The 14043-nt window shown below is 55.8% G+C and overlaps 1 protein-coding gene across 1 annotated transcript in view; it reads left to right on the plus strand.

Annotated features, from left to right (window-relative positions):
* NCOR2 (nuclear receptor corepressor 2) overlaps nucleotides 1-14043 on the plus strand; it is a 258054-nt gene that overhangs the window by 140890 nt on the left and 103121 nt on the right. Inside the window, exons 7-8 of the mRNA XM_082491424.1 lie at nucleotides 2136-2192; nucleotides 8079-8131. Of these exons, the coding sequence (XP_082347550.1) occupies nucleotides 2136-2192; nucleotides 8079-8131 (110 nt within the window). The remainder of the gene's footprint in view (nucleotides 1-2135; nucleotides 2193-8078; nucleotides 8132-14043) is intronic.

The following is a 14043-nucleotide window of genomic DNA, read 5'->3' on the forward strand; positions in this document are numbered from 1 at the left end:
AACCGTCCCTTTTCCCTGTGGTCCCTGGAAGCATCTTGCCGCCGATCCGGCACCATGCAGAAGCCTGTCCTGCGCTGAGCGGCACAGCGGGGATGCGGGAGCCAGGCGCCGGGTGGCTGCCCCGGCTGCGCATCCCCGAGCGCTGCAGAGAGCGCCGGGCACTGGGGGCAACTCCCCGACCGCGGTCCTTCTAGAATGGAGCAGGGACTCGGGAGAGGCTAGAGGGTCGGAGCAGTTTGCCGAGACGGGCTCCAGCTGCGTTTTGGGCTCTGCCACAGCATCCCTAGGTCCGTGTATGTGTGTGTGTGTCCTTGCCTGCGAGATCCATGCAGTCACGGTGACATCCGCGAACCCCGAGCTCTGCTGCGCAGGATGAACAGGCAGCGGGGCTGCCGCGTGCCTCGTGCGTACGTGCGGGGACCGTGCCAGAGCAGGCGCGCTTTGGGGCTCCCTCTCTCCTGGCATCCTTGAGATGGCTTCTGAATCGCAAACAAACTTTGCGTCCTCCCGAGCGTACAGCAAACAGAGGAGCTGGAACCGTCTCCGGGGCGCCCTGTTGCGGTGAGGCAGCCGGCGCGGGTGTTGCAGGCGAGCCGGGGCGGTTTCGCCGGGGCCGTGAGCGTGGTTGCGGGCAGAGGTGACTCATGCAGCGGCGCTCGGGGACGGCTCTGCAAAAGTGCACGCTGGCAGATCCGACGGTGTGTGGGTGTGCAAAGCCCCGGTGAGGAACTTGCACACCTACCCGCTGCGTCAGCGCTTCCGAGGACCGGCCGGTGGCAAGGTTGGAGGGGTGGGTAGGTGAAGCTTTTGGAAACCCACCCCGGGGAGGGGGGGTGGAGGTGGGCACAAGGCAGCAGGGAGATGGGCCAGCTTTCGGTGAGGCGTCCCCTGCGCTGAGACCCTGGGAAACTCCTCCTGCCGGGAGCCGGTGTGAAGGTGAGAGATGCCCGGTGCTCGAGAGCAGCGTGAGCTGGACCTCTGGAGCCGGAATCCCTTCCCCGCCCCTGGGAGAGGGGTGGTCTTCACCCGGGGTTTGCCAAAATTGGGCAGCCCAGGACCCAGTCCCCCCCAGCTCCCCAACCCTGGGGCTCGACTCTCACCCTGCAGCTCCAGCAGGGCTCTACTGGGTTAAAATGTTGAATGTGCTTCAAAAAAGGGTTTTCCCCTCCTCCCCTGGCACCCCCCCGTGTTTAAATCCTGGGAAGCTCAGCTCTCTACAGTGCTCCTTCACCCCTATTTTAGGCAGCTGTGGATTTTCTCTTCCTCCTACCCCAAAATAGCTAAACCTACCTATTTTATTGAACAAATGCCTCTGAAAATCTATCTCCTCGCACCCCTCCACACCCCCCCCCCCCCTGGCTGCCAGGTATTTGGCTTTATCAGCTCAGCCCGGTGGCCCATCGGCAGCGTGCGGCGATCTGGATTTATCGGACTGTCAGTAACCCCCGCTGAAAAGCCGGGCTTTGCGAGGAAGTGCTGTTTACTGAAAATGTCATCTTTTATTTAGACTCCTGCTGCAGCCAACCCATGTCTTTTTATTTTTTTTCAGGCCTGTTTAATTAGCAACCACCGCACAGCCCCTGACACGTGTTCCTGGGTGGTTTTTTTTTTGTCTCTAATAAGCACTAGGTAGCTTGGCCGGGGGCGGGAGGGGGCAGAGAAGGGCTCCTCTGCGGCGGGGAGGGGAGGGGAGGGAAGCGAGAGCACGACGAGGAGCCAAGGGCAGCTCGCATCTAACGATCACATGCTCGTGAAGCGATGAATCCTAGAAAGGGCATCTCTGCGTGCGTGCCGGCTCGCCCGCCCTCCTCCTGGCACGGCGGCCCTGCGGAGGTACGGGGTGCCATCCCCCCGCCTGGCACCCCGAGGGGTCGGGGATTCGGGTGGCTTCCCAGGCAGAGCTCCGAACGCGTTACAAGTCGTGATGACTCGCGTGCGCCCGTGGGGCTTTCCTGCAGGTCCAGGGGCTGAGCCGAACCTTTCCACGCGCGTTCAGCCAAGGGTGGGATTTGTGGCGGCTCTGCGGAGGTTTGGGAAGGGGTTTTGGCACAGGGAGAGAGCGGGAGCAGAGGGCTGCGACCGTAACCGATGGCAGAAATAACTTTTCTTCTCCCTCTCTCCTTTCCTCCCTGCAGAAGAAGGCAGAGGCTGCCCACCGGATCCTGGAAGGACTGGGTCCCCAGGTGGAGCTGGTGAGTGTTGCCTCTCGCTGCGGGGCGCGGGAGCCGGGCCAGGTTTGGAGAGGTCCCTGGGCGGCGAGCGCAGCGCCCTGCCTGTGTGTCTAAGCCGTCAGAAGGAAGCAAAAGGAAGGGCGCTGCTGGCCCGGAGCTCTCGCTGGCACGGGACCAAGGCAGGAAGCGAAGTGGCTGAGATGAGTACTGAAAGGCAGACACACACGCAGAGCCCTCTTCCGAAAGCCTTAACCCTTAGGCTTCTTCTCCTGGGTGGCGGAAGGGGCTCCAGCGCAGTCTGCCTCTGCTCGGGATGCTCATGGCTTCATCTGCCGATGGCAGCCACGGCACCGGGGCTGCTGCTTGGCCAGCCAGCGTCACGGGAGGGACGGGCGCCGGGACGGCTCTCCTCTGTCCCACCCTGCTGCAAACGGAGGAGGGGTGCTGGAAAATGCTGAGTTAGCACAGCCCGATTGCAGCTGCAACAACCTGCAGGCATCAGGAGTCTCACACATCCTATTGCTGTCTCCCGTGTGCACAGGGAAGCCGAGAAAAACAACTTAGGATAAATTGTCGATTTTAGGCTGCCCCCTCACCCAGCAAAATCCAGCTGTAAGTCAAGCGGGTGGTTGCTGGAGGGGTGGCTGAGAACAACCCCTGAGGGGCTGAGTCCCGGAGAAGGGTGCTGGGAAAAGGTGCGCCCGCAGCGATGCTGCTGGAAGGACCGGAGGGGGCTGGACGTGGTCTGAGGGAGCATCTCCTGCTTTGCACCAGCCCTGGGGTGCGATGGAAGGAGCCGTTCCTGCCGGGTGGGAGCGGGCAGCTCACAGTCCTCGGCAGCTGTAATTTGGACGTGCTGTGTGGAGGTGGTACTAATCACTGTCTTCGCCGGGTGCGTAAGGGAGAGGTCACAAGGGAATTAGTGCTCTCTGCTACGTGTCGAATCCCGTTTCCTTGTTTGGGGAGGTGGCGCTCATTATTTTTCCTTTGAGTCACCAGGGTCAAACCTTTTGCTCTCTTTCTGCTCTGAAGATTGGCAGTGTCTGGGGTTGGTGCTTCCTCATGCGAAAGATGGTGTGTTTCCTTTCCTCCCCGCCCCCCACCCTTTTATTTTTTCCCCCCTCCTTTTTTTCCCTCCTTTTTTTTAGTTTGTCGATGCTTTGTCCCTGGGTGCTGACATGCTGCTGCAGCACAGCCCAGGGCAAACCCTTCCTCTGTCGCCCTGCCGCGCTCCTCGGAGGGCAGGGGAAACCTCTGCTGAGAAAACCCTGCGAAACCCCAGCTGGGCTCTGCGTGCGTCGCGCAGACCGTCTCATCCGCCTCCCTAGAGAGAGCCGCTTCCTATGGCCCAGCCCCCACGCCGTGTCGGGCGAAACAGCACCCAGGGCCTGCCAACGGCCTCCGAGAGACGAGATGAATAGTCACGTCTTCTTCTGAGTTGGAAAGGAAGCGGCTCCGGGAAGGCGAGCGGCTTTGTGGGCTCTGCCCGATGTGCGTACCTGCTCCACCGTGTCACACGCGACGCGCGCCGGCCCCGGAGCTGCCACGACCCGGGAGTGTCTTGCAGGGAGGTCGGGGCAGCCGGGCGCAAGCCCTGCGCCGGGAGCGGTGGTGGCTGTCACCCAAATGCAGGGTCTTGGCTCGCTGTCAGCTCCGCTCAGGCTGCTAGACGTCTTGATTTTGGTTGTTCGGAGGGCTCTGGTTATTGCATTTGCGGCGGCGGTGGTGAGGGATGCAGGGGGGCTCGGCAGCGCGGCAGCTTGCCGGGGGCTGACGGTGCGAGGTCACGGGGGAAATCGGTTAGTCGTGGCAGAGAGAGGCCGGAGGTTACCGCAGCGTTGGCGAAGGGCAGCCGCCGGCGGGGTGAGGGGGTAGGAGGTCTTGGGTGCTGCTGGCAGGACGGAGCCGGCGGCCGCGTCCCCGACTTGCGCTGGCGTTAGGTTGCTCCGAGGGGTTTTGGTTTTGAGCGAAGAAAGAAATCCCATTGCCTGAGCACATCGAGGGGCATGTGGGGGCTGCCTGTAGCGTTAGCTGGAAGGAGGGGGTTTGTGCGTGATCCGGTATAGCATAAATAAGGTTTTACCCAGAAGTTTTGGGTCTGTGTCATGGGTTTCCCATCAAGTTGGAAGCTGCTGGGAGATGGCCCGGCTCTGGTAGGAAACTCTCATTCTTGACTTCTGTCTTTTAAACAGCTCCTTCTGAGCTTTTGTGCTTACACGCTCTTCACGGGAGGTGCTGCCCTTGGGTTGTACATCAAGGAGGCAGCACGCGCGTGTTGCTGGTTCCGGGCTTCTCGCTGCTTTGGCCTCCCAAGGTCTGGCCCTGCACTTTTGATCTTAGAGGTGTCGTTCGTGTCTGATCCTCTTTGGAAGATCCTCGTCTTTGTGCTTCTGGGGTTTTAAATGTGCAGAATTGACCCCCAATCCCTTTGCCCATTACTCCTTGCTGGTGCCTCTCCATCCTGTCTGCTGGGGTTTTGGGTGGCCCTGCACCTCTTCCCTGGCCCCCCCATCAGCCCCAGCCGGTGCAGGACACACCGGTGTGCTGCGCTGCCACGGCCACTGCCCTCCCCTTGGCTGGGGCTCGGCTCCCCGTCCCCGTGGTAGGAATCACCCCTGCCCAGGGGTCCGGTTGAGGTCCCGGGAAGTTGGTGCTCCCCTCTGGATCAGGAGGAGGTTGTGACTCGGTGAACCGGGACTCTGCTCATTTTAGCCCTGCAATGTAGCGGGACCATTTTAAAAACGACCCCATGCTTTCCCCCAGGGAGAAATGTCATTGAGATGTGTAGTGTGAATGCTGCAGTGGCCAGAAAGCAATTGAGACCTTTCATTCTGTTTTCATTTTTAAAGAGCGTTCAGTAAATCCAAGGTTTTTCCAGTAACAGCTTTGCATTGCAATTATGTTTTTCTTAAATATCATCCCCCAGAGAAATGCATTACATGTCCCTTACCCTGAAGAAACAGGGTGGATGTTTTGAACATCTCACCTTCCCCATCTGACCCGTCAGCTTTCCTTCTGCTTACTCAGTGAGAAAGCTGTGATTCTGTGCAGGCTGCGGATGGCTCTGAGGGAAGACCCTGTTTCTCAGTCCCTGCCCTGGTGAGAATAAAGTTTCTTTAACTATTTAGGCCGTGAGGAAGTGTTCTCCCTGGGGTAGGTAGAACTTGGCTTCACCGCGCAGGTGAGGTACAGTGCCGAAGCTGTTGTGCAGACAGAAGTCTCGTTGAGATGCCGGTGTCATGTGGATCTTGGTTTGGAGTCCTCGAGTTTCTTACTTCTGAATGTTTGGGCATTTCTTTTAAAGTGATGTGTTCCAGCGCTTGTCTGTTCACACTTAGGTTTGCTAACTAAGAATTTAAGAGGCTATTTATATCATAGGTAAGTAGTAGTGGAAAAGAATCGGCCGCCTTTGGTGAGCTGAGCAGCGTCAGGGCAGCCGTGATGTCCACACGCACGTGAGCATCTTCTAACCCATGCGCAAATCAAAACGTTTACTCCGCTGCCTTCTCCCAGGAGGAAGGTCTCCGTGGCTCGCCACATGCCAGCTTATTTGCTTTGATTTTTATGAGCACGGAGGGGAGAGAGGCACTTTTATTTATCAATATTTCCAGTTCCTGCGGTCCTCTTCCAAGAGGCGGTCACTGGTGAAGGCAGCCCAGTCGAGCCCTCCCGAGGTGACCGTGGACGTGATGCTCCAGAGCCACAGCTTGATTTCTTCTCTCCGTGGTGCAGACCTGCCTCTCTCGAGCTACGTGATGAGACGGATGTCTGTGTTCCTCTGAGCTTTCCAAGCGTGAAGTGCGCAGCCAGCTCTGAGCCTGGAGTCGGACCAGCAGATCTGAGAGGATTTGGGATAGAAATACCCCTGAGAAAGGGACCCCACTGAGAATGTGTCTCCTTCTGGGGGACCTGCTTCTCCCCTCTTGCCTGCCCTGGCACTGGTAGCACGGGGTGGCCAAGTGTCTCCTTGCCAACTTGCAGCCCGCCGTCCCCTCGCAGGGTAGCAGATGCCTGAACGCCGCCAGCAGCCCCGCAGCCCTCCTGGGACGCGACGGTTCATCTCACCGCGTCTGTCTGCCGGGGCTCCTCTGCGCTCCTCTTCCACATGGGATTACTTGTGCTTTCTTAACCACGAGTCGTGTGTCCAAGGGCAGCCAGAAAAAGAAGCTGATGACCCGCTGGTGCCAAAATGCAGCGGGTATGGGCTGGAGAGAGTAGGGAGAGCTACACCGGGTGTCCTGTGTGTGCAAATCGATGTGGCAGTCCTGGTGTGTGGCAGGGAGAGGTGAGGCAGTATCTGGTTTCTATGGGCTAGTAGAGACAAGGCTGGCTGTGTGGAACAACAAGCTTCTGTGCCCAGCGCCTGTGACGGTGACGGGGAAATACGGTGGAGGAGGCGAGAGTAACACCTTCTCCAAACTGGAGGAGAAAGGGACCCACCTGTGTTTGCAGGTCCTGTCTTCTCCAGTGCTGCTCACCTGGTTGAGCAGATGTTCAGCAGATGTTTTGCTCTTTTTCTGTGTTTAATCTGAGGTGAAATTGAATAGACCCAGAGGGTAGCATCATCCCTATGACCACAGTAGGAAGGTGAGCTGGTTTGTATGTAGCCATGGCCAGGAAACCTCCTTCCACCGGGACTTTCAACTGTCCCATGTCCTCCCGCCTGTGTTTGGCCACAGTTGTTAGATCGCTCACAGCTGGTTTGGTGAAAGTTTGTGGATGAACTGCTTGAAAAGTTGGGTGATATTTCTGTGGTTAGACAGGAGCTGCGCTCGTTAGACGGCCAGTTGCTGGTGCTGGTTGGGCCATGGCAAGCTTTTGACTATCAGAGTCTTGGACGTGTTCACACCAGCTTAGCTGGTAACCAGAAGAGCGTTGCAGGGCTTGATCCTGAGCACCCTGTCAGCCTGCTTGCATGGACACAACTGGTGGCAGCTCCTGGAGCACAGACTGAGCTGTTAACCGCAACGGGTGGGATTGAGCGTGGTCTCTGTGGCACCTCTCCCTTCCAGAGGTGGGACGCTGTACCACGGCAGGTTCCCCGAGGGTACATCACCCTGCGGATGGGAGGGGAGAGGTGGTGAGGACAGTGACTGGCTGAAGGTGACAAGGAACGGATCCGGCTCTCCTGAGTGCTCATGGAGGGCCCTGGCAGGTCCCCGCTGAGGGTGCGGGGGACAGAGCAGCCCCGTGGTGGGTGCTCACGTCGGGTGTTGGAGACAGCCACAGTCGCTGGGCTCTCCAAAGGGCAACCCTGGGCAAAACGCTCATTCTACCAGAGCCCAGTGCCCCTCCTGAGGGACGGACGAGAGCATCGCTCTATGCCTGGCTACTAGGGGACCGCGGTGACGTGCCCAGGGGCCAGCCCACCCCCGGCATTGCTGGAAACCACGGGGGTGAAGACTCGCCCTGCCTGCAGTTGCCCGCGCTTGGCTCCCCGGGAGAGCTCAGGCAGGCATTTGCCGCGTAGACATAACAATTTGCAGCGCACAGAGCGTCTCTTCCCGCTCCCCAAGCCCCGCTTTCCCCTCGCCTCCCCCATGTCATATGTTCCAAAGCGCACTGCGTTTTTCAATCAGTGAATAACAACCACGTACTCCGCTGTGCCGTGTTTATGTGGATTACGTCTCAATGAGCTTGTTCTGAGCCAGCTCGCTCGAGCGCTGCCTGCCCTCCCACGGGCTGAGCCGGGATGCACCGGGGCTCCAGCGGCGCCGCCGGGAGCCAGAACGCTCCAGTACAGCCGGGGAGCGGGGCTGGGGGCGACGGGAGGGCTGGGGGACGCGGGGACGGGGCACAGCTCGGGGAGACAGGAGCCCGCACCGAGGCGGCAGCGCTTCTGATGGGTTTAAGTTTCTAAATGTCAGACCGCACCATTTATGCCTTCATTTTTCTTATTTATTTCAGCCATTATACAACCAGCCTTCAGACACCAGGCAATACCATGAAAACATTAAAATGTAAGTATGTGGCAATAAAAGGCTATTTTAAATGTCAGGTTGGGCATTAGGCTGGAGCGGGAGGGATGCTAGCTCGCTCCCAGACCCCGATAAAGGCTGCCGAGGAATAGCGAGCATCCTTTTAGAGCCGGTGTTCTGCTGCCCTGGCTGCCGGAGGCTCAAACCAGCCCAGCAGTTGGGAGCCGTGGCTTCAGACGGATGCTGAAGGTGCCATTTGATTTTTCTCGGGGGAGGGTGGACGCGGGTCCTGACCGGACTCTCGGCGTTTTCCCGGGAGGCCCTCACTCGCCTTGGGTGCTTGCTTCTGTGTTTCATGCATACTGAAGTACAAAATCAGCTGCCGGCGCGTGCGCGTGTGCGTGTGTGTGTGTTTGCATGCGGGAAAGATGAGGTAAAATGAAAAGTTGCAATTACAATTAGATTTTCATGAAGCACCTCTTGAATGTCTAATAACAACTGGTTATTTCAAAGATACTTACCGAGACTTAGCAATCATCTAATTTGACTTATCACCTCAATACACGATTTAATCATCAGCCTGCATTTAATAACCACAGTGACTTCCTGAACATAGAAGAAATGTAACAGATAATGAGAATAGCGATAATTGTGATTATTGTTGGAAATTTAAATAGTCAAACCAGATCTGAAACTTTTATCTGCCTTGAATGAACCGATGATTGCTCTGAGCTGCCTGCAGCGTGTCTATTTTGGTACGGGCTCGGTCAGCTGGCGATAATCATCTTTAATAATCTATTAACAAAAGTTAATAATCTTTTGCTTTTCAGCGGTATGTTAATTGATGCTGGGGGGATTATAGGGAAAGAGTTAACATACCTCTGCTGTTCTGCTCGGCTGCGGGGGAGCGCGGTCTGCGCTGGCGGCGTTTAGGTGCCGTCTGTCCCCAAGGGCTGCGGGGAGGAGGAGGGTTTGGTGACATGACCCCGCTGCTCGCTGCCCGGCCCCGCTCGGTTCCTGCTCCACCCGAGGCTTCCTGTGGCATCCGGGCAACGCGCTCTCTGTAAAACATTCAAACCCCGGAGTCACCCCGAGCCCTTCGGTCCCCACGGGGCGCAGCGGGTCCCCGAGCAGCCTCGCTGCCCGCGCTGGGCACCCGCACCCGAGACGCGAGAGTTGTGTTGGGGTACTCGGTATTGGTCTGGATGCACCTCTGGGGTAGGGGAGCATCATCTCCGGGGGGCGGGTGGGGAGGGCAAGCAGACGGAGAAGTCAGCAGGAAATGACGGATTTTCCTGCAGCTGAGAAATCCCGGTAGCTCTTTGCTTCTAGATGTTTCCTTTGTGCCTCGTGTTGGCGATGCTTTTACCATCAGTCATTTGAGCTCGGCAGACGTTGCCACGAGTCGTGGACCTGCCAGGATTTTGAGGCGTGTGTGCTTTGGCTTGGGTCTCCCGTCGTTAGGTGGACACGCTGCCCGCGAAGGCAGCTCTGAGGAGCAGGCAGACGTCCGCCTCCCCCAGCCCGCACCGCTCAGGGGTGCTTTTCGAGCTGCAAAGATATTAAAAAAGCAAACCAACCCAGAGCCACCCCCTCCAGTTCACTGATTCAACGCAGGACTGATGAAGTAGGTGGTGATCTTACTCTCGGGAGGGGCGATGGTGCCTGGCAGAGGGTCTGTGCTCCCTGCGGGCTTGCAGCCCCCCGCTTTTGGACGTCTATTTTGCCCTCAGTTCAGGGGGTTGAGGGCTGATAAACCACCCGTACAGCATCAAGTGCTGGCCCAAGGAGGTGCTCTCCACGTCGCTGGCTGTGACTCACCCCTGGCGTGTGACGGTCACTGTCTCTTGGAGTCCCCTGACCCCTCTCTTCACTTGAAGGACTCCGTGGCCGTCACAAGACGGGTGCTGGAGGTGGCAGTTTTAAGCTGATCGCTAGTTTTGTCCTTGAAAGAACGGGTTAAAAGTAGATCCAGATACTTCATCCACTCTCCGTTCCCCTGCCAATATTTGTGGGTTTGTGATCACATTTTCCTGCGATTTAAACGATTTCCTGTCCTTGGCTGCTGCCTGAAAGATGGGCGCAAACGAGAGGGAACTGACGGCGCAGGTCGGGAGTGAAAACCAGTAATGAGACGTGAAGCCCCATCGAAGCAGCTTCCCGTGCCGTCAGAGCAGGCGCTCCCCTCCATCCCTTCCGTCGTAGGCACCCGTAGGGTTATCCCAACCCTCTCGTGCGGCGGTAGCGGTGGCGGCGATAGACCAAAGAGAGGTTGGAGCAGGCAGGCTTGGGGTTAATGTGCACTGTGATTAATGCTGCAAAAATATGGGAAGGAAACCACGCGTTTTAATGAAAAGCCTCCGTCTCCTCCTTCCAGAAACCTCGCAATTAGCTGCCTTCAGCTGGTTATTGATGCCAGCCCAGCGCATTCACGGATCTAGGTCAGCGAAAGGCCCGCGAGCGATCTGGGCTCCAGATGTTTGCTGCTTTTGACCGTGGGCCTGTCTCCGGCAGGTCCTGCGGTCTGAATTGCACTTTGCTGCTTGGGGGTGGACGTGCAGAGAGACCGCTGTGTCCTGTACTCCCATCTCTTGTGTCCCTGTTGCACATTAAAGGACATTCGGATGCTTGGGCGGCAGGTACAAAAATCGAGATTTCAGTGATTCTTCCAAGCGAATGATTTGGGATCCTTTGACCAAGAGGAAAAGGTATTAAACTTCTTTGGCTTGACCGAATCACGCTTGGATGTTCAAATCCTACCTACGGCTTCTCCACGGACTGCCTTTGGAGGTATTTTTTGTTCTGTCCTTGATCTTAATACGTTTTTCCTTTTCTGCTCTGGAAGAGCAGCTTCTGCTCCGTAGCCTGGAGGTGGCTGTTTCGGTAGGAGACGTGGTAAATCCTGAGGGTGCTGGGAGACGCCAGCCAGATGCATTAGAGCACCAGAAGGACAACTGCCAGGACACCACTGGTTATATGGTTATATTTTGCCGAGGTGTAATCGGATGCAGATTCTTCTGAACAGCCTCACCCTACGCAGGTTAAGCCACGACGAAAAAGTATTTTGGCACGTTGCTGGAAAATTACCTAGGTTGGGATTCTGTCCGCAAAACCTCGCTGCACGCTGGCTCAGTTGTGCTAAACAGAAACCGCTCCCACGTGAAGCTGGTTTGAAGCCTCCTACCTGGGCACAGGCGGGTGGCCGGGCTGTTACTGTTCACAAATGCTTTTTTGCCTTTTTTTTTTTTTTTAAAAAAAACGTTTCCTAGGGTGGTGTGTTTTCTTTTTGTTTGTTTTTTTTTTTTTTCTCTCAGTTGAATGTTTGCAAGCGTCAGTGGGAAAGCATTTGAATATCACAAAGCCAGGATTCCTCGATTTCTCTACAGCGATGCTCTCCGCCTTGCAACACTACTTTAATTCTTCCTGCTTGTTTGCTTTGCTTTTCAGCTGGGATGAGTCACTTATGCTAATAGAGCTGACTGGGGAGTTAAGGGGAGAATTTCTACTCTTAGTAAAATGTTACCGGTCTCTTATTTTCATGGAGTTTTATGGCCTGTCTCCTATTCAGTACAGTTAAAATTAATTTCATGCCCCAGTTCATTCCAGTGTTCGCAGCTTCAAAAGCTTTTAAGTCCTATTTAGCTGCCTCGCTGTGCTCCGTTACCCGTCTGCCTGGGTCCCTTCGGTTCACCTGCGAGCGCGGGCTTCGAGCAAACACGCTTAATTTTGTATGCTACATCTGCCGCGTGATCTGCGGCTCCGTTGGGTGGTTTGTGCCAAAGGCTTGACCTACCTTTGATGGGACCGTGTCCTTTCTGTTTGAAACACCGGCTTTGGTGGAGAGAAGGGCTCTGCCGCTCTCTCATCGAGAAAGAAGAGAGCAAGACGGCGTTTGGAGTGCCCTCGTTTTGATAGGGATGGGGTGAGCTTTGTCCCCGTAGCGAGCTTGGCCCTTGCGGTCTTTCGGTCGTGTGTGACTTTTTTGGCTTTGCAGCAGACTGACAGGTTCCTCCAAGATGCGTTGCAGCACCACGACTGGAGGCCCCGCGAACGGTTCTGCGTCGGTTGAGGGGGCTGCAAAGACTCTTTAGTTTGGTGGGGTTTTTTTTAGCTTTTGCTGAAATACAACAACAAATGCAGAGGACGCTTAACTTGGGCGCGCCAGTTAAGCACCGGTGCATCTGGTCTGCGGCTCTTATCTCAGTGTTTTGCCAGCTGGGTGTACAAGGGTGAGCGCCGCTCTTCCTACCCTGCCGTGGCGGTGATTTTGCGGATCCTCCGGACTCCTGGCACCAAGGGTATTAACCTTCTTTCCTCGAAGTGTTTGAAAAATGACGAGATGTTGTTCACATGAGCAGGATCAATTACCTGCTGTCTACCTGGAGAGATATTCTCCCAGGGGGCCTTCGTCTCTACGGCAGGAGATTCCTGCTCGGTCAGCCGTGAAGAACAGCCCGGCAGGACTCTCCTCCCCCCTTCGCGAAGCAGTCATCTCAAAATCATAGTCTGTGGGATTTGTATTTGAAAACGCGAGCTTCTGAGCCCCGAAAAAAGCACGCAAAAGGAAAACTGAAAACCCCAGGGTAAGTACGTGCAAGGTGCCGTTCGCAGGGTTTGCTGTAAACCTTCTCTTCAAGAGCTTCGCCTCGCTTTTACGCTGAAATTCAGAAATGTCGGGGTGAGACCGGGCTACGTCCCCTTCAGACGCGCACGGAGGTGTCGGAGAACCGGAGTCTGAGCGTGGGGTGATTCTGGTTTTCTTGCATGTTTCTGCAGACCCAGCAGCAGCAAAGCTGTGTCTGCCGTTAATATTCGCACATCTGGGTTGCTGTCTGCAGCTGATAGCTTTTTTTTTTGGGGGGGGAACAGGAATTTTGCCTCTGCACACTCAAAATCTGAAGTCTGGATTTTCAGAGAGGTTTAGGGGCTTCTGAAAATCTTTTTCTTTTCAAAATGCCTCTCCCCTTTCTCCCAAAAGAGCAGAACAGCTTTCTTCTGAAAAATCTACTAGCTATGGCTTTCCAAATCACTTGTCACTTTGGAGAATTTAAGTCATCTTTTCATTACTGGCTGTTTAAGGGGTTTAGTAGCACTGGATTGCCTCGAAATTCACACTCGCAGCCTGACATGTAACATAAATGCTCTTCCAAACCCTGTCATTACTAATGCATTCTCTTTCAGGTCTTTTTATTAGCGCCTGTAGATGTTTTCCTCATTAGAAATTCACCTAGCAGCTCCCCGCTCATCCCATTCAAGGTTTCTCATCTCTTTTATTCTCTCTTGGCACGCGCTAGGGCAGAAGTATTCCCTTGTGATGAATTACTAAATGATGGAGACGCGCACTGCAACCTTCTGCTTCTTTCTCTTGCCAGCGCAAAGCCAGGTACTGGTTTTGGGTGGACTATCTTGCAGCACTTGGGCTTGCAACGTCAGTTTGGGCTTCAGGGGAAGGCGAAGGCGTAGGACGTGCGCCTGACCGATGGCCAGAAGTGCTTCTGCACTTGCACTCATCTCATTTTGGTCCGAAGCTCGTAGGCGCTAAAGGGGATGGGCATAAATTTCCCGTCTGCTGTTAAGAGCAGTGGTTGTGGGTGTAACCGCTGCCCAAGGGAATCGCTTGAGCATCTCGTTGGGGAACATCTTCACAAGGAGGTGGCACCGCAGGGACCTGGACAGGCCGTGCTGGGGGTCTGGGCAGGGCAGGCTCTGATAACGAGGTGCCCGTGTGTGCCGAGGCGTCTCCTCTTTGCAGCACAACCCTCTCACGGATCTCCGCGTGCGAAGACCAGGTGAATTAACAGCACAAAGATTTTCATTGATTATAGTGATGACTTTGGACCTCCAAAGCTGAATGCATTTTGGACCTGCAGAGGACACGATTTGGGAATTTGGGAGGCCTCCATCCGAATGGCTTCTTTCTCTTGAGTATTGTTTCTGGGCACAAACACAGCCTG

The sequence above is a fragment of the Vanellus vanellus genome (genome assembly GCF_965231255.1).
Source record: "Vanellus vanellus genome assembly, chromosome: 16".
In the NCBI taxonomy this organism is placed as follows: Eukaryota; Metazoa; Chordata; class Aves; order Charadriiformes; family Charadriidae; genus Vanellus; species Vanellus vanellus.